The sequence below is a fragment of the Notolepis coatsorum genome, assembly GCF_963971535.1.
Source record: "Notolepis coatsorum genome assembly, chromosome: 6".
In the NCBI taxonomy this organism is placed as follows: domain Eukaryota; kingdom Metazoa; phylum Chordata; class Actinopteri; order Aulopiformes; family Paralepididae; genus Notolepis; species Notolepis coatsorum.
The window spans coordinates 135,693,686-135,712,925 of record NC_140170.1 but is presented as its reverse complement, the minus strand read 5'-3'; the positions used below and the strand labels follow the sequence as shown (position 1 = coordinate 135,712,925).

The following is a 19,240-nucleotide window of genomic DNA, read 5'->3' as shown; positions in this document are numbered from 1 at the left end:
AATACGAGGAAATGGGCTACGTTAATATAGAGGGATGAAAACGGGCTACGTTAATATAGAGAGATGAAAACAATACGAGGAAATGGGCTGTGGAACGGAAGCACTTGGGCTGTGGAACTGAAAGCTAGGCGCAACGCGATTGGGCGCTGAGAGAAGCGTCAGTGGCCAATCAGGCCGTGCAAACCGAACGCGGAAGGACAACCACCTTGGGGAAAGTATTCACGCGTCCCACAGCCGTAAAAAATATGTGAATCCCTACCCACATTCAAAACCGCTCTTAAAGAGCACCTACGGGAGGCTGCAATTCGAAACTGGCCACCGTAAATGTCCAAACCGCCCCCCCCCCCCCATATTATTAGCTTAATAGAATACGTCCAACTCGACGGTATGGTGCCAAACTATGACCATTCAACTATTAATCTACACGATATCTCAATGCCTATTCTGGGCCAAGTAGGCCTTACTACACCGCACGTGCGTCGTGGGGAGGCTTTTGCGTCTGTCACTCTGTTGGAGGGTAAAGAACTGGACTAAAAAGAAGTTCTACTTTACGAGCGCCATATATATATGCGCTATGAACAAATAGTACCATTCGTATTTCGCCCGGCATATTACTGCGCGGAACCAATGACAAACCAATTACATAATCCAACATATGTGTAAAGAAACAACATATTCCAGTTAACGGTATATTTCTTTAATGATTCGTTATAAATTGAGGAAGGTGAGGGGGCGCGGCGCGGCAGGAGCTTGGCGCTAGGAAGCTGGCGAGCGCGGCGCGGCAGGAAGGGGGCGGGCTAGCGTAGGGTCACGTGGGCGTCGTGGCCAATCAGAGGAACCCGGAAACTGAGCGCCGTTGTAGAAGGCATAGAGGCATCCCAATCTTCTGAAAATCACGTGATCGGCCCCCGATCACGTGATCGGATCGGCACATCCCTAGTCCTAATCCTATCTCCCATATTCTGGTATTTAAATGTCCAGAATTGGGGTCAGAGTTCACCTACATTGTCATCTTTGGAGTGAAACAGCTGAACTTGAGGTGAGAGACTTTTGGTCTGCATCCCCTTAACAATTGTGTGTATTGAGCCGTACTGTTTTGTACCCATTCTGCAATCTGTTAAATAAAGTTTTCATTCATTCATTCTCGCAGCGGAGTACTGTGCTCCAGTCTGGAGCAGAAGCCCACACGTGAAAAAGGTCGATGCGGCTACTAACAACGCCCTCCGGATCATCACTGGATGCCTGAAGCCTACCCCGTCTTCCTGCTGCCAGTCCTTGCAGGAATCGCACCAGCTGGCCTACGACGAGAGGCTGCCCTGCCACTCTCGCCCTAGCAAGGAAAGCAGTGAAGCATGAATGGCACATCCTACACAACACCACAACGACAGCAACACATCTGAGCAGAATCAAGGCGGCAGCCTAGAAGAGAGAGTGGAAGAGTGCTGGGCCAACCCGCATCCACCACTACATCTGGGATCCAGGAGATGGCGCCACAGGAGACGATCTTCCATGCCGGAAATGGACTCGCTTCAAAGCATCATTGAAGAAGTGGGGCCTGGTAGACAGCGCTGTATGCGAGTGTGGAGACCCTGACCAGACTGTTGAGCATATCCTGACCATCTGCCCCCTATACAGACCACCCTCGGAAGCCAGTCTCTTTGACGTGGGACCAGAGATAAGGGCATGGCTACAAGATACGGAGTTGGACCTCTGATGTTACATGGAAGAAGAAGAAGAAGAACAGTAACATAGACACAGTACATCACAGTACAGTAGCATAGACACAGTACAGCACAGTAACAGACACAGCATAGTACAGTAACATAGACACAGTACAGTAACAGACACAGTACAGCACAGTACAGTAGCATAGACACAGTCACAGTACAGTAACATAGACACATTTACATTTACATTTAGTCATTTATCTCAGGGGTTCCCAAACTTTTCAGGCCGCGACCCCCAAATAACGGTTTCAGAGAGCCGCGACCCCCACTATTATAGGAGGTAAAAAAAATTAATTAAAAAAATTTAAATAAATGGAAATGTATGGTTGAAACATGCACACATTCAAACGCACACACACTAATAAGCATTGGAGGCTTTTAACCAGGGCCGGACTGGGGAAATCATTCAGGCCAGGAAATATAGTGCAAAATATAGCCCCAGTCAGGCCACCTTTTGAGCACGGGGTCTGGGGGTCTCTCACCAGGAAATTTCTTGTTACAAAGACTTCATTTCCTGCATTCTGCTGCAGGCATTTTTTATTTGTACCCTTTAAATGCCAGTGTTTGTGATGGTATCACAAATTATTGTTAAAAAACGGGCTAGCATATGTATGATTAGCAACAACACTGATTTTGATGGATTTTCTGTTTTTTTGTAATGTCAGATTGAAAATAATACAATCTTTTATTCAACTTCAGCCCTGATCATAACACCACATATTCATTTAATAATTCTAACCCTTTAAATGCCAGTCTGATGGCATATATTTGCAATATATCAAATGCAAAGTAGATTTTTCTGGGGGGGATTATTACAGGCTAACATGTGTCAATGATTAGCAACAACAGTTTTTTGTAAGGGTCCCGCCTCCACCAATCACATGCGGCTCCCTTTGTGTGTGTGTGAGAGCAAGAGAGAGAGATAGTTCTCCAACTTGTGTGAGTTGCAGTGATCTCCTGGTTGTTCCCCACCTAGGTTATCTAACTATTGCGCTGTTGCAACTAGAAACACTGGCCTGGCCTGCTTCTAAAAAAAAATAAAAAATCTTTTGGACTTTTTTTTCCTTTTCTTTTTTTACTCATCTGGCGACGGCTGCAGATAGATCTAGGAGAATCAGGACAGAGGAGAGGCCTTTCGCTTTTGCAAAGTGAAGTGCCTCTGTGACCGCAATGAGGGCCGTTTCTGTGGAGTGGCCAGTCCGGAAGCCAGACTGATTAGGGTCTAGGAGGTTCTGTAAGAGATAAGCAGTAAGTTGGTTGGATACAGCACGTTCAAGTGTTTTAGAAAGGAAGGAGAGAAGAGAGACAGGACGATAGTTGCCTATGACGGTGGGGTTCAGGTTTTATTTTTTTTATGAGGGGCGTGACTCTGGCTTGTTTTAGGGAGGTGGGGACCACCCCCGAGTTGAGTGAGGAGTTGATGGTTGCAGTTAGGAATGGGAGGATGTCCGGTGCTATGGTCTGGAGGAGTGGGGAGGGTAGCTGGTCCAGCTGGCATGTAGGTCATGCCAGCTGGACGGTTCAATGTTACCAGTGTCAGGGTCTCGGCTTCTGTAATGGGAGAGAAAGATGACAGAGTGAAGGATGAGGTTCTCGATTCAGTATTTGGAATGGGTGGGGGTTGGGAGAAGGCGCTGCGGATGTTCTCCACTTTTTCCTCAAAGAAGATTGCGAAGTCACAGTACAGTAGCATAGACACAGTACAGTAACATAGATGCAGTACAGTAACAAACACAGTACAGTACAGTAACATAGACACAGTACAGTAACATAGATATAGTACAGTAACAGACACAGTACAGTAACATAGATACAGTACAGTAACAGACACAGTACAGTAACATACGGTAGATACAGTACAGTAACAGACACAGTACAGTAACATAGATACAGTACAGTAACATATACACAGTACAGTAACATAGATACAATACAGTACAGTAACAGACACAGTACAGTAACATACGGTAGATACAGTACAGTAACAGACACAGTACAGTAACATAGATACAGTACAGTAACATATACACAGTACAGTAACATAGATACAATACAGTACAGTAACATAGACACAGTACAGTAACATAGATACAATACAGTACAGTAACATAGACACAGTACAGTAACATAGACACAGTACAGTAACATAGACACCTGTACAGTAACATATACACAGTACAGTAACATAGATACAATACAGTACAGTAACATAGATACAGTACAGTAACATAGACACAGTACAGTAACATAGATACAATACAGTACAGTAACATAGACACAGTACAGTAACATAGATATAGTACAGTAACAGACACAGTACAGTAACATATATACAGTACAGTAACATATACGCAGTACAGTAACATAGATACAATACAGTACAGTAACATAGATACAGTACAGTAACATAGACACAGTACAGTAACATAGATACAATACAGTACAGTAACATAGACACAGTACAGTAACATAGATACAATACAGTACAGTAACATAGACACAGTACAGTAACATAGACACAGTACAGTAACATAGATATAGTACAGTAACAGACACAGTACAGTAACATAGATACAGTACAGTAACATACACAGTACAGTAACATAGATACAATACAGTACAGTAACATAGACACAGTACAGTAACATAGATACAATACAGTACAGTAACATAGACACAGTACAGTAACATAGACACCTGTACAGTAACATATACACAGTACAGTAACATAGATACAATACAGTACAGTAACATAGACACAGTACAGTAACATAGGCACCTGTACAGTAACATATACACAGTACAGTAACATAGATACAATACAATACAGTAACATAGATACAATACAGTACAGTAACATAGATACAGTACAGTAACATAGACACAGTACAGTAACATAGATACAATACAGTACAGTAACATAGACACAGTACAGTAACATAGATATAGTACAGTAACAGACACAGTACAGTAACATAGATACAGTACAGTAACATATACACAGTACAGTAACATAGATACAATACAGTACAGTAACATAGACACAGTACAGTAACATAGATATAGTACAGTAACAGACACAGTACAGTAACATAGATACAGTACAGTAACAGACACAGTACAGTAACATAGATACAATACAGTACAGTAACATAGACACAGTACAGTAACATAGATATAGTACAGTAACAGACACAGTACAGTAACATAGATACAGTACAGTAACAGACACAGTACAGTAACATAGATACAATACAGTACAGTAACATAGACACAGTACAGTAACATAGATACAATACAGTACAGTAACATAGACACAGTACAGTAACATAGACACCTGTACAGTAACATAGATATAGTACAGTAACAGACACAGTACAGTAACAGACACAGTACAGTAACATAGATACAATACAGTAACATAGACACAGTACAGTAACATAGATACAATACAGTAACATAGACACAGTACAGTAACATAGATACAATACAGTAACATAGACACAGTACAGTAGCATGGATACAATACAGTACAGTAACATAGACACAGTACAGTAACATAGACACAGTACAGTAACATAGATATAGTACAGTAACAGACACAGTACAGTAACATAGATACAGTACAGTAACAGACACAGCACAGTAGCTAGTAACAGTTGGCCTGCATGTAAATAATCCCAAGCAACGGCAATGTCAAAGCTGAAACCATGGGATTTTAAAGATTTCAGATCACTTAATAGGACATACACAGTACATAGTATTGCTGTGTTTATTTGAAGGAACTTTTTTTTTTTATAAACTTTTATTTATAGCATTTTCAGCTTTTTCTGGCCACGCAGGACCGATAGAGGGAGAGAGGGAGAACGGGAGGAGAGGTAGGGAAGACATGCTGCAAATGGTCGCCGGGACTGGGAAACGAACCCGGGACGACCGCTTCGCGACTCAGCGCGCTATGTGGTGTGCTACTGGAGCGCCCCTATTTGAAGGAACTTTTTAATATTACGAAAGGGGATGTGCTGTGTGGCAGTAGAATTCCTGAAATACTTGTATTATGCAGTACTATATCACACTTGTTTATGTATAATAGAAACATTCCTTGGGATCAGGGTGGAAAGGAATCCCAACCTGAGCATGACTTAAAGGAAAAAGTTGGCGTGTTCCTATAAGAGCAAAATGGCCGTTGTGTGAATATGGTCAATTGTGCTATTAGACAATACTGTAAGAAACAATTTTGCAGCTGTCAAATGTTCTACTTCCATAACCCCAACCTTCTCCTTCTTCTCACATAATTGTATATATCTGTACCATGACCCGGACAGTTTCCCGGGGGGACATTCTGTCTCTTGTGTCTTGAGTTCTGTGTGGAGAGAACTAGAGTGGCTCCACTCTTGTTCTTTGGAATGGACTAGTAAATGGATCTCACAATGGATCTGTGTGTCTTAGAAACAGTGAAGTCGTGGTTTCCCAGGCTTCCCCTGAAATGTGTATGAAAGAAAGGGAGATAGAGAGAGAGAGAGAGAGTGTGTGTTAGGCCTGCACAATATTGGGAAAATTTACATTGCATATATTTTTTCTTTGATATACAGGAGCACCACCATTTCACCAGATATACAGTATGCAGCTTTTAACTTCAATAGCTCCATTTGGAAAGAATGAATAACTCTGGCAATGATTATAGTGATTCTGGGGGCAAATGAGGCGGTTATTTAATACTCTGGTTGACTCATCATGACACCATTGTAATAACTCATCTATAAATCCAGGCTAAAGGTCATGATCCAACCTGATATTAATAATGCATGCTGCTCACCATGAAATAAAGATGTTAATTTATGAATGGGTGGAGGAAGGGTGGTGTCTAGAGGAGATCCAGGACATTACAGGCTATTTATCACTGTTCTTTAGTTTAAAGCACATTAAAATTAGAATTAACATCCTTAAAGGTGCTTTAGATAAAAATGTTTTTTTAATAATAATAAAAATAATTATAATACATCTACAGAGCTTTTATGAAGGTGCAGAATAAAATTATTGCTTTTCCCGCAAAATAATGATTGATTGAATAATGAATATATCATTTAAAAAAAATTGCAGGTCCAAAATGTATGTTGTTCTTTACATCTTGCAGGTATGTATCCCCTCCCTACTTCCCATTTCTCCATGTGGAACGCACCTGATTGGATAAATGACATGCTGGTGCTCTAGTGCTGTTATGGTTTGTAACCGACCCCAATCGCACAACACAAGACAGGTATGAGAGTAAGCCAAAACAGGGCAAATATTTATTATAGAACAAAAAGCGGCACAGTCCCTTTAAGGGAGAACACAAAAACATTAGAGTCAAAGAAATATGGAAAATGCGGCACTGTGCCTTTAAGAGGCGAACAGGCTAAGGGACTAAGGCTAAGGGCCAGGGCTAAGGACCAGGGCTAAGTGTCAGGGCCAGGACCAGGGGCACTGGAGAGGGGGACAGGGACAGAGGCCCGGAGAGGCGGGCTGGAGACAGGGACAGGGTGAGGGCCAGAGCTGCTTACAGGGATGAGGACAGGGTTCCGACGGCGGAGGCCTGGCACGGGGACAGGGGCCCGACAGCGGAGGCCTGGCACGGGAACAGGGGCCCGACGGCGGAGGCCTGGCACGGGGACAGGGGCCCGACGGCGGGGGCCTGGCACGGGGACAGGGACCCGACGGCGGAGGTCTGGCACGGGGACAGGGGCCCGACGGCGGAGGCCTGGCACGGGGACAGGGGCCCGACAGCGGGGGCCTGGCACGGGGACAGGGGCCCGACAGCGGGGGCCGGGCACGGAGACAGGGGCCCGATAGCGGGGGCCGGGCACGGAGATCCTCCTCCTCGGATGCTGCAGACGGGCAGCGCAGAACAAAGGGGGTCCCAGGGGACCGGGATGGGTACACGCCGTCCTCCCGTGGAATACTAGGGAGCGACGACAAGCCTCACCCCAGGAACGAGGATCACGAAGAGACGCCTTCCTCCCGTGGAATCGGGAGCGATGGCGTGCCGCCTTGACGTCTGGAGTGGGAACACTGGAAAACCTCCCGTAGAGAATTAGAGAGCGAAGACGGTGTCCCACTCCAGGCAAACGGCGACAGGTGGTGATGGCTGGGCCGTCGTCTCACGCCGGAGACGCGGCAGGTGATGGTGACGTACAGAATGGTAACGTACAGAACTCCATGAACACAGACACAGATACAGAACGACCCGACCAGGACTGGAAGGGAGGTCAGGTATATAAAGCCCTCTGGGGCGCTAATCATAAACTATGACAGCTGCGTGAAGGTAGTCCAAGGGTGGGGGCTGGTGAAGAGTAGAGGAGAGTAAAATCATCGCAAGGGTGGGGGCTGGTGAGGGAGAGTAGACAGGGAAAAGTTGAGGGAACAGGCGAATCCTCACAAGTGCGGCATCTAGTGGCTCAATGTTATATATAGCACCTTTAACGTCCATCACAAAATAAAAACATTGCGTCCTTCACATGATGATGATATGCGTGATATATCCATGCTGAAACTATATATTGTGCTGCCCTAGTGTGTGTGTGTGTGGGGGGGGGGCTCTTTTAACACTACACTCACCAGATGAGATTGGTACACATGCATACGACACCATTATTCACAAATAAATAGGAAGGCTGATACATAAAGTCAAACTTACTGGAATGCTTTCTGTGGTGGAGGTACAAAGATCCACCAGACAACAATGGGTTGAACATGCCATGATGTCATGATGTTAGAGATAATACGATGAGAAACTCACTCACACACACAGAGAGAGCCAGAAGAAGCCATTTAGAATTCCTGCAGGTTTTCTTCTGCTCAGCCAGCCAGGCCTCCATCCTACTGTTACAGTCATTATTCCCTGTAAGCAGCCTGTTCAGGGTGTACTTAGATAAGCATGAATGGATGTTGTGAGGATTTAAAGAGGCACTCACTCTCATCTCTGCAACAGATCAATTACACTCTCCAGAGTGACTGGTTAATCTGCTGCGCACCTAATTTATGCACTACCATGTCCTGACATAACAGGGCATTGTAAGCCCTTGTTCCATCTAATGAGCTTTACACTTTACACTTTAAACTGGCCCCTGTAAATGTCCTAACCCAGTGTTTCTCAAAGTGGGGGGCGCATGACAGGGGGGGCCTTGAGATAATTTTATTTTTTGGATTACAGAAAATTATCACTAAAGTGCTATCTGTTGCAGCTGCACTGTTCTACATGAAAATACCATATTTGGATAAGTTTGACCATTTCTCAAAATCTGAAAATCATTATTTAATAAAACACAGAAAAGGATCACCAAGTTACTCTCGATAAAAAAAACCTTTACAGACAACATTGAGACAAAGCTTCCTGACACATCTCCATCCAAACTCTTGGAAGAACTCATTGAAATCTCATCTGATACCACCTGGAGAGCTAGTTTCAGAGTGTGGTGCTGAGTACCAAGTATCTCATGATGCAGCAGTTAAGGTGTTGATGCCATTCAGCACCACATTATCTGTGTGAAGCTGGCTTTTCATCCATGACAGCTCTGAAAACAAAATATAGGGCCAAGTTGAGCCTTGAGGATGACATGCGTGTTGCCTTGTCAAAGGCTAACAGCAATAAAGACTGTTTGCTTATTTCCTATGTTCGCTTTGTAAATTCCCAGTCACTGAGTGAAGATCTGCTGTTTTGCAAATATGTCAACAGAGCGACAGCTGATGAGCTCTTCAAAATTATTGACAGTTACCTGACAGAACATGGACTGAAATGGGAGAACTGTGTGGGCTTTTGCTCTGACGGTGCGCAGGCCATGGCAGGGAAAAGAAGGGGGCTACAGGCGCTCATCAAGGGGGTCTCGCCAAACGCGCAATGGACGCACTGTAAATTCACAGAAAGGCGCCAGCGTCAAGACAGCTTAGCCCTGAGCTGAATGAGGTTTTGACAGAAGTTATAAACGTGGTAAATTTCATCAAAACCCGACCCCTGAAAGCGCGCCTGTTCTCTGCGCTGTGTGAGGAGATGGGAGCTGACCATTCTGCAGTGCTGTTTCACAGCCAGGCAAGGTGGCTCTCGCGAGGGAAGGTGTTGTCAATTTGAAAGGTCACGATATTGGTGTTATTTCAATAAATTTAAACATGGCCCATTTCATGACTTTTGTTGGGGCGAGGGGGGGGAGGGGGGCCCAAGATATTTTGGTCCGCCAAAGGGGGGCCTGACAGAAAAAGTTTGAGAAGCACTGTCCTAACCCAACCCCCTCCAATGTACAGTAATTTACCTAATATGGTTTTGTCAATATTCCAATGTACAGTTTTGCTTGTTTGTACAGTTCCCCCCCCCAACCCCCTCCAATGTACAGTAAATTACCTAGTATGGTTGTCAATATTCCAATGTACAGTCTTGCTTGTACAGTTGTACAGTATTTCCCCCCCCCCAACCCCTCCTACCCAACCCCCCCCACCCCCCCCCCCCCCACCCAACCTCCTCCAATGTACAGTTTTTACGTCAAATGTATATACTCCCTTTTCTGGACTCTTTTTGTATCACAAACAGTACTGTATTTGCAAATCTGGTATGTCATAAATGTATAGATGTAGCAGTACTGTCTATCTGTATGTCATGTATGTCATATATGTCCTGATGAATTGAAAATGGGGGACCCTGATGTAAACAAGACGAAAGTCTTTCTCTGGTCTGCATCCCCTTAACAATTGTGTGTATTGAGCTGTACTGTATTGTACCCATTCTGCAATCTGTTAATAAAGTTTTCAATCAATCAACACTAGTGGGTTTTTAGTTAACTTAAAAGCCATTTAGTTAACTATCTTCCAAAATATCAATTAAAGATGCTAAGCAGAATTGGTGGAAAGATAGGGTGGAACAAACACATTTGGCATAGCTAAAATAGAACTACAATTAGTTCTAAAGGCTAGCTTTAGAGGAACAGTTCTGACCGACCTCTTGCCATACTAGGTAGGTCAGACACTTAAATCAAAACCTTTTTCATTACAAATGTAAATGAGATGTGGAAGCCAGGTTTCTGACGTCTCGTTGTGAGTCAATAGCAGGTTCGCTGCTCGTTGTCTCCTGACCTGGGAGAGAATGAAGCGAGACAGTGACAAACCAGGTCCCATAGTCTTTAATAACCACAGGAAAACTCCCATTTGACAGGATCTGCCAGGGATCCTCTGGTCACAGGTAGCACTGTCAGGAACCCTCTGGCCATAGCTAGCACTGTCAGGGATCCTCTGGTCACAGGTAGCACTGTCAGGGATCCTCTGGTCACAGGTAGCACTGCCAGGGATCCTCTGGTCACAGGTAGCACTGCCAGGGATCCTCTGGCCACAGATAGCACTGTCAGGGATCCTCTGGTCACAGGTGGCACTGTCAGGAACCCTCTGGCCACAGGTAGCACTGTCAGGGATCCTCTGGTCACAGGTAGCACTGTCAGGAACCCTCTGGTCGCAGGTAGCACTGTCAGGGATCCTCTGGTCACAGGTAGCACTGCCAGGGATCCTCTGGTCACAGGTAGCACTGTCAGGAACCCTCTGGCCACAGGTAGCACTGCCAGGGATCCTCTGGTCACGTGTAGCACTGTCAGGGATCCTCTGGTCACAGGTAGCACTGTCAGGAACCCTCTGGTCACAGGTAGCACTGTCAGGGATCCTCTGGTCACAGGTAGCACTGCCAGGGATCCTCTGGTCACAGGTAGCACTGCCAGGGATCCTCTGGTCACAGGTAGCACTGTCATGGATCCTTTGGTCACAGGTAGCACTGTCAGGGATCCTCTGGTCACAGGTAGCACTGTCAGGGATCCTCTGGTCACAGGTAGCACTGTCATGGATCCATTGGTCACATGTAGCACTGTCAGGAACCCTCTGGTCACAGGTAGCACTGTCATGGATCCGTTGGTCACATGTAGCACTGTCAGGGATGCTCTGTGGTCACAGAAAGCGCTTGCTTAGGAAATGTCATTTTTCTCCACATTATGTATCCCATTGGATTTTAATCTTGCAGACACTGTGGGAAGGTGTGCAGTAGTGAGCCAGATGTACCAGCCAAACAAAACCCTGACTCACTCTCACATGTCTGTGGAAGATGATGCATGTTGCCATGAATGTTTGAATAAAACCCTGCACAACAGACCAGCCATTATAACATTATATAATGTTAGACTCAACTGACTGTAAATAAATCATCCAAATTTCAGTCAACAATAATAGGGTAATTCAATAAACGGGAAAGCATTATTCATTGGCTCTCTTTTACAACTTGAGTTCAGTCTATCTTCTCTTCCTTTTCGTCATATTTCATAAATCTCATTTTAGCACTGTGGATCAGGTACATAAATATGGTGGTCTCCTTGTTTTATGTCATTATTTATTCGTACTACTCACAAGTAAGTCATTTGACCAGGGGAGTGGATCGTCGGCCCTCACATTAGTAAGAAAACTGTATTTTCCCAGTCTCCAAAATTACCGCAGACTCGACACATGAAAATTCCTTCGATCCACTCCACTGATCAAATTACTTACTCGTGAGTAGTATGTCCGTTGATAAAGAAAATCAATGTCCACAGCCGCTCCAGTGCGAAGTAAAGATATCCAAATGGTTTATTTGCAAAGTCTTTCTTTATAGAAGGGGTCCTAAATCTACTTTCCTAAATATTCCTGTCACTACTACAAATACTACTACAAGTGGCTCCTACTAGCCACAAGTACTAATACAAGATACAAGTACTACTACAAGTGGCTCCTACTAGCCACAAGTACCAATACAAGCTACAAGTACTACAAGGTAAGAAAACTGTATTTTCCCGGTCTCCAAAATCACAGCAGACTCGACACATGAAATTTCCTTCGTAATGTGAAAGCCGTAAATCCACTTGCTGGCTTCTGGCTTCAGTCCATTGTTGAGTCCATCCGTTCAGTCCTGTTCAGTCTGGTTCCGCTTATATAGAGACCCAAATGTTCTAGAATGTCGGTTATGACATCATACGGTGACATCACAAAGGTTCCATAACTTTCTATCATGACGTCATACTGTGGTCCTAGAATGTTTTACGTTCTAGAAAGTTCTATTATGACATCACCACAAACGTTCCAGAATGTTCTATGTTCCATTTTCCTCTTGGAACAGAGTTTTCTTACTAATGATTGAAAATGGAGCCAACACTACATCATTATACAGTAGCTCCAGCAGGCAGGAAATGCCAACCATTAAAAAATTGGGTCCTCTTTCCTCTTCGCGGTGTACAAAAAACCAAAAAAAAAAAGCCTATGAGCTCACCTACAGACAGACAGGAGGACATGTGGTTGCTCCCCTTCCATAAGAGCTGAAATTGTCACATTTGTGAAATGGCTTTGAAAATATATTATTACAGTTGAGAATTAGCCATGTGAGAGGTTGAAATCAATGGAAAATCTTAGCAATTTCAACAAGGTCGAACCCCCAATCCTGTTGTGAGACAAACAGTCTCGGCCATTGGGTAAGGGGTGTGTGTCCGCCTGGTCACTTTGCAGGCCATTCGTAAAAAATTTCTGTTAAAAAAGAACTACGTATCCCACGATTCCTTGCGCTAAGGCAGTTTTGTCTCTGTCCGTATTCTGTGCTTTGGACTCAGAATTTGAGGCTGAACCCTGGGCCCACTGCGGAAGCACCCTGGTTGCTAGTTGTCAGGTGGAAGCCTGAGTCTTTCAAGTCATCATCGCCCAGCTGACTGTAGCCCAGGCCTCCCTCGGGGGGATGAGGGCTAGTGCCTCTCTTCACCCGCTGCTGTTCGCTCTTGGCCGGCCAGGTGGGGAACATGGACGGGTCAATGGGCAGCGGAGACTCGTGGAAGTACTCGTGATTCAGCGCCTCGTCCGACAGGATCCGCTTGCTGGGGCAGTAGGTGAGGAACTTAGTCATGTGGTCGAAGCCTTGGTCGGAGAGCAGAGCTCCAAAGCGTTTTCGCAGGTTGTTGTTGTAGGGGTACTTTGTGAAAGTCATCTTCTTTATAGCAGGCATCTCATTGTAGCCTGGCCAGATCTTCTCACTGGGCGACCCCAGGTCCTTAAAAATCTTGTTAATCTGGTCAATTTCAGATTTTCCAGGGAAGAGAGGTTTCTGGGTGAGGAGCTCGCCAAAGATGCAGCCCACCGACCACATGTCCACCGCCGTGGAGTACACCTTGGCTCCCAGCAGCAGCTCTGGGGATCGGTACCACAGACTGACCACCAAAGGGGTGTAGGGCTTCAGAGGAGAGCCGTACTCCCTCGCCAAACCAAAGTCACCGATCTTGAGGATGCCTTTGTGGCTCAGCAGCAGGTTGGAGGTCTTCAGGTCACGGTGGAGGATCCAGTTGTCATGGAGATGGTGGACACCCCTCAGCAGCTGAATCATCAGGGTCTTCACTTCCCCTGGCAGGAAGGGCTGCTTCATCGTCTCCATCAGACTCTTCAGGTCATGTTCCACGTAGTTCATCACAATGTAGATCTTGTCCATGTTGCTCCCAACCACTATCTCCCTGACGGTGACTATGTTTGGATGTTGTGCCTTCAGGATAGTGTTGATTTCTCTCAGAGAGGTGATGGGGAAGCCCTCCTTCTCCTTCTCCATCTTCAGCCTTTTCAAGGCTACGATCTCATCTGTCTTCTTTTCCTTGGCTCTGTAGACCACACCATAGGTCCCCTCCTCGATCCTGTTCAGACACTGGAACTCCTCAACGCTCCGACAACCCTGCAGAGCAGGCAGGTATTTGGGCAGTTCCTTCTTCAGCTCCAGAGGGGAGATTGGCGGAGAGTCCGGGATGTAGTTCTCTGGCGTGGGGGAGCGGGAGTGGGTCTGTGACTGAGGGGTGGGTTCTCCGTCTCCCAGCTCATCATCGTCCTCCTCCACGTCGTCCATGTCCTCACCGCTCTCCTCCGTGGTGTCGTGGTCAAAGCGGGACTCTGGCACTGTGGGAATATCGGTGCCATTCTCCCTCTCCTCGTCAAACTCATCAGACTGCTCCTCATCACTCACGTCTTCTGCGCTCTGGTCAGACCTCACAGACCTCACAGACCCTGAGGCAGACTCCCCCTCCTCTCCCTCACTCTGGCTGCTGGACTCATCTTCATCATCGTCGTCGTCGTCCAAGGCAGATCCAGATCCTATAGAGGACTCTCCTGTGCTGGTCTTTCTCTCATTGTCACTGATGTCCTGCAGGTCTGCCAGCAGGTCCTCCTTAGCAACATCACCTTTCTCCTCCTTCAGCCCTGCGCTTTTCCGCGTCTCACTGGGGTCCGATCTGTCCCGGGGGGCCCGACTGGGGCTGCGGCTCCGGTGACTCTGTTTGGCCTTGTCGTCGTATTCGTCGGGGAGGGCCCGGTGGTGGGTTGGCACCGCTTCCCTGTGCCCCGAGACGCGCTCTTTGCGGCGATCATCGGCCCTCCTCTCCCTCTCCTTGAGCTCACGCTGCTCTTTTTGCTGCTGCTCACGAATCTTACGGTCACGCTCGCGCTGGCGTTCCAGCTGCTCCAGTCTGTCCCTGTAGCCCGGGGAAGATGGGGGAATCCTGTCAGGAACGCTCCACACGGTTCCCTCAAACTGTCCATCTTGACTCTCTCTGCGGGAGTGAGCTCTGGCCTGCTCCCGTCTCTTCTGTCTCTCCAAGTCTCTGCAGGCCTTGTCCTCATCCCACTGACGCCTCCTGCGCTCGCTCTCACGCTCTTTGTCTTTGGGCCGGACGTGTTTCCCTGCTCCCTCTGCAGAGTGACTGCGACAACATCTTTTGTCTTTTCTCTTCTCCTCCTTTCTGTGGTGAGTTTTGTCTTTTCTGGCCATTTGCTGGGTAGGCTTGATTGCTAGTGATTCATCCTCCTCTCCCCTGTCTTCAGTAGAGTCTTCCCGTGGGTACGGGGAATTACGAATCGTTATTTCCATTCTGTCCCGTAGTTCTCCTTCCTCCGGAGTGTCCCGCTTAGCTTCCGATTCATCCGTCTGTGGAACAGGGCATGGGGTGCAATTTTTCTGGCACTTGGGTTCCTCTAGTTCCTCTAGTCTGCGTTTCTTCTCCAGGAGAATCTCATCAAGTGTCTTCACTTTCCAGGTCTCCTTTTCATCCTCCATCAGCGCCCACTCTCCACCACCTGAGAGCCTTGCATCTCATTCAGTAACTTCGTACTTTCACTGAAAATATGGTCTGCGGTATTCGGAAACACCGGAAGTCATTCACAGTAATGTGAGGGCCGACGATCCACTCCACTAGTCAAATTACTTACTTGTGAGTAGTACGTCCGTTGATAAAGAAAAGCAATGTCCACAGCCGCTCCAGTGCAAAGTAAAGATATCCAAATGGTTTATTTGCAAAGTCTCTCTTTACAGAAGTGGTCCTAAATCTACTACAAGTGGCTCCTACTAGCTACAAGTACTAATACAAGCTACAAGTACTACTACAAGGTAAGAAAACTGTATTTTCCCAGTCTCCAAAATCACAGCCGACTCGACACATGCAAATTCCTTCGTAATGTCAAAGCCGTAAATCCACTTGCTGGCTTCTGGCTTCAGTCCATTGTTGAGTCCATCCGTTCAGTTCTGTTCAGTCTGGTCGAAGATGCAAAACTGCCGTTCTGAGAAACGCCCGCTTATATAGAGACCCAAATGTTCTAGAATGTTCGGTTATGACATCATACGGTGACATCACGAAGGTTCCATAAGGGCATGCGTCCACCTAGCTCACATTTCCAGCTGAAAAACGCTGGCAGTGCGCCGGTAGTGCTGGGATGAAGCCCATCTTGTAGCGAGATGACAGAGAGAAAGAAATCTAGCGACAGCCATCTTTTTATCGTATTTTACTGACGCGGTTTTGCGCATATAGCATATTTTAATACACTTTATTGTATATTAAATATATATATAGTTATTGCCTGACACCACAGTTCACCCGTTGCTTTTTATTAGCTTTTTTTTAGTGTATTCGTGTAGTTATTAGTGTATTTGTGCCCTCATACTGCTCCTGTCTCTTGTGGGCAGGCAGGCAGGCAGGCAACTCCGTTGTCAGGTTACAAACAGAGTGGTAGATATGACTGGCTGTGATTGGTTGTCTGAAAATGCGCTCAGCTCATCACTCTGAAAAGTTCCGAAAGTTTCAACTTTAAACGCTGGGTGCTGCCGCACAAAAAGGCTGAAAAGCGCTGAAAAAAGAAGCCGACTGCAGCGCATTTCCTATAGGCGGCAGCATGCGGCCGCATACGCTCCCTCCCCATTGGGATCAATTGACAAAAACGCTTGCGCCCAGAAATATGCGGCAGGTGGACGCGGGCGCAAACTTTCTATCATGACGTCATACTGTGGTCTAGAATGTGCTATGGTCTAGAAAGTTATATTATGACATCACCACAAACGTTCCAGAATGTTTTATGTTCTAGAAAGTTCTATTACGACATCACCACAACTAGAAGGTTCTATGTTCTAGAATGCTCTATTATGACAAATACGCCGGTTCAATGACTTTATCTAAATCCAATCAATATTAAACATTCATATAATACAATAACCTAAATATATATAGCTTTGGCTCTTACACCGGCCCCTAATTGTCCTTCTAATCTAGAAACAATTACTAACTACTAAAAACCAAGGAGCCAAACCAAACACTATTTCAACTGATAAGTGTCTCCGCTGCGGGATAACCAATACCTGGTGCCAGAGGTCACTAGTACATGGCACACCGTAGGAGGACGGTCTTTACCACCGCCTCATGCCGCTTCTTCTTCACGAAGATCCATCGGTGTCTGTACCTCAGACTGTGTGAGCGAAGCATTCATCTCCCTCCTCTGGCGACACAGCCTCAGCAGAGTGCTTCTAAGCTTCAGCATCCAACCGGCTGCCTTCTGGAGACGGTTCCAATTGGAATAACATTCCTGGAACTGCTGAACTGTGTCGACCTGCTCTTCAGCTGCAGTAGCGCTGACCACGGCGTTCTTTACCTCTGGGTCCTCCGTGGTTAGGTCCCCATGGGGTTCTGGGGCCATTCCTCTTCAGGCTTGGTGAGGAATTCCAGCCCCTGTATCCAAGTCTCATTGCGCAGGACTGGCATCCGATGTCCGATGTCTCCCTCACGTACCTTGCTTCCTCATAGGCAGCTTTGTTATTAATATGTAGAACTGTAGGGTGGGGAAGCTGGCAGACTCTGCAGCTAATCTTCTCTTGGCAGTCCTTGCTCATGTGACCCCGTTTCAGACAGCTGAAACATAGGCCTTTACTCTGGAGAAATTCTATCTTCTCCTTGTGAAGAGACTTCTTCAGCTTGTTGCATTGCTCCAGGGCATGCTGTCCTCCTTGGCAGAAGAGGCAAGGGTTGGAGAAGGTACAGAGGGTATCCCCCTCGTGGCTTGCTTTAGCCTCTGCCGGGTGCTGGACTGCTGTAGCAGCTGTTGTGAAGCTTCCCCGAGCGCCGCTATTTCTGGCGGTCCTCTCATTTTTGTGAGCCTTAGCTTGGCTCTGGTTTCCCTCTGTGATGTTGCCGAAGAGCGGGTGTGCCGCCCATGGATGCATGACGAGGACTCCGAGTTATTTAATTACAGATGGCTTGTTTTATTGATGCAAATTCTTGAATGAGGCTAGCGGAGCTAGCTAGCATCATGTGACTGTAGCATCACGTTCATCACCACCGTAGAACTACAATGCAGGAAATAATGACAATCAATATTCATACATTCATACATAGAATTACAAAAACAAAACGAAAATGTGTGAATAACCTCTACTAACCACTTTGGCCTGCTTGCAGCTCAATGGGAGGGGGTTTATCTTCAAATCTCTAGTATTTAGTCTTTTAGCTTTGACAAAATAAAGTGCACAAATCTGCTGCGCTGTCTTCTTCTACACGTCTTGGCACGCTCTGCCTGATCTGATCAAACTACGGCAAGTCAGAGCGGGAGACAGGAAGTGATCCGTCACATGAAATAAAATGAAATATCAAAATAAACATGTGCCCTCTATAGGTGACAGCTGCATTTACACTCCCACCAATCACATAACGTGTGATTTTCAACATAACCATTTAAAACATCAGGAACCCTTTAAACATTGGGAACCCTTTAAACAAACCAAACACACAAAAACAAAAAAAGGTTTCAATGAGCCTTTACTCGGCTTCCAGTAATAGTACCGTTTTGTGTATGGCTCTCTCTAAATAATGTGGCTGAGATATGCGTGCGCCTTTGTTGTCTAGTGTTGTGTCACTGACTAACAGCTTAACTCTTCTGACCCTATTGTCAGCAGCTGGGAAGACTTCCACTACCTTCGCTAACTTCCACTGATTTCTTGGCAAGTTCTCATCTTGCAGCAGGACAATGTCATTAACGTTGGCATTTCTCCTGTCCTTGGTACATTTTCTTCTTTGTTGCAGATTAAGCAGGTACTCCTTTCTCCACCTAGTCCAGACTCATTTGACAGGAACTGAACTCTCTTCCATCTTTTCTGAAGATAGAGGTCTTCTTTCACAAACTCTCCTGGTTTTGATGTAAGGATGTTGGGTGGGGTTTTTCAC

General features: G+C 46.0%; 1 protein-coding gene across 1 annotated transcript; it reads right to left on the bottom strand.

The window, feature by feature from the left end:
- Positions 1–13,344: 13,344 nt before the first annotated feature.
- On the bottom strand, positions 13,345–15,831 carry LOC311230509 (cyclin-dependent kinase 11B-like; the record flags this gene model as incomplete). Its single annotated transcript, XM_084316802.1, has 1 exon — positions 13,345–15,831. The coding sequence occupies exon 1, from the start codon at positions 15,814–15,816 to the stop codon at positions 13,345–13,347; it is 2,472 nt and encodes an 823-aa protein (XP_084172928.1). The 5' UTR covers positions 15,817–15,831.
- Positions 15,832–19,240: the final 3,409 nt, after the last annotated feature.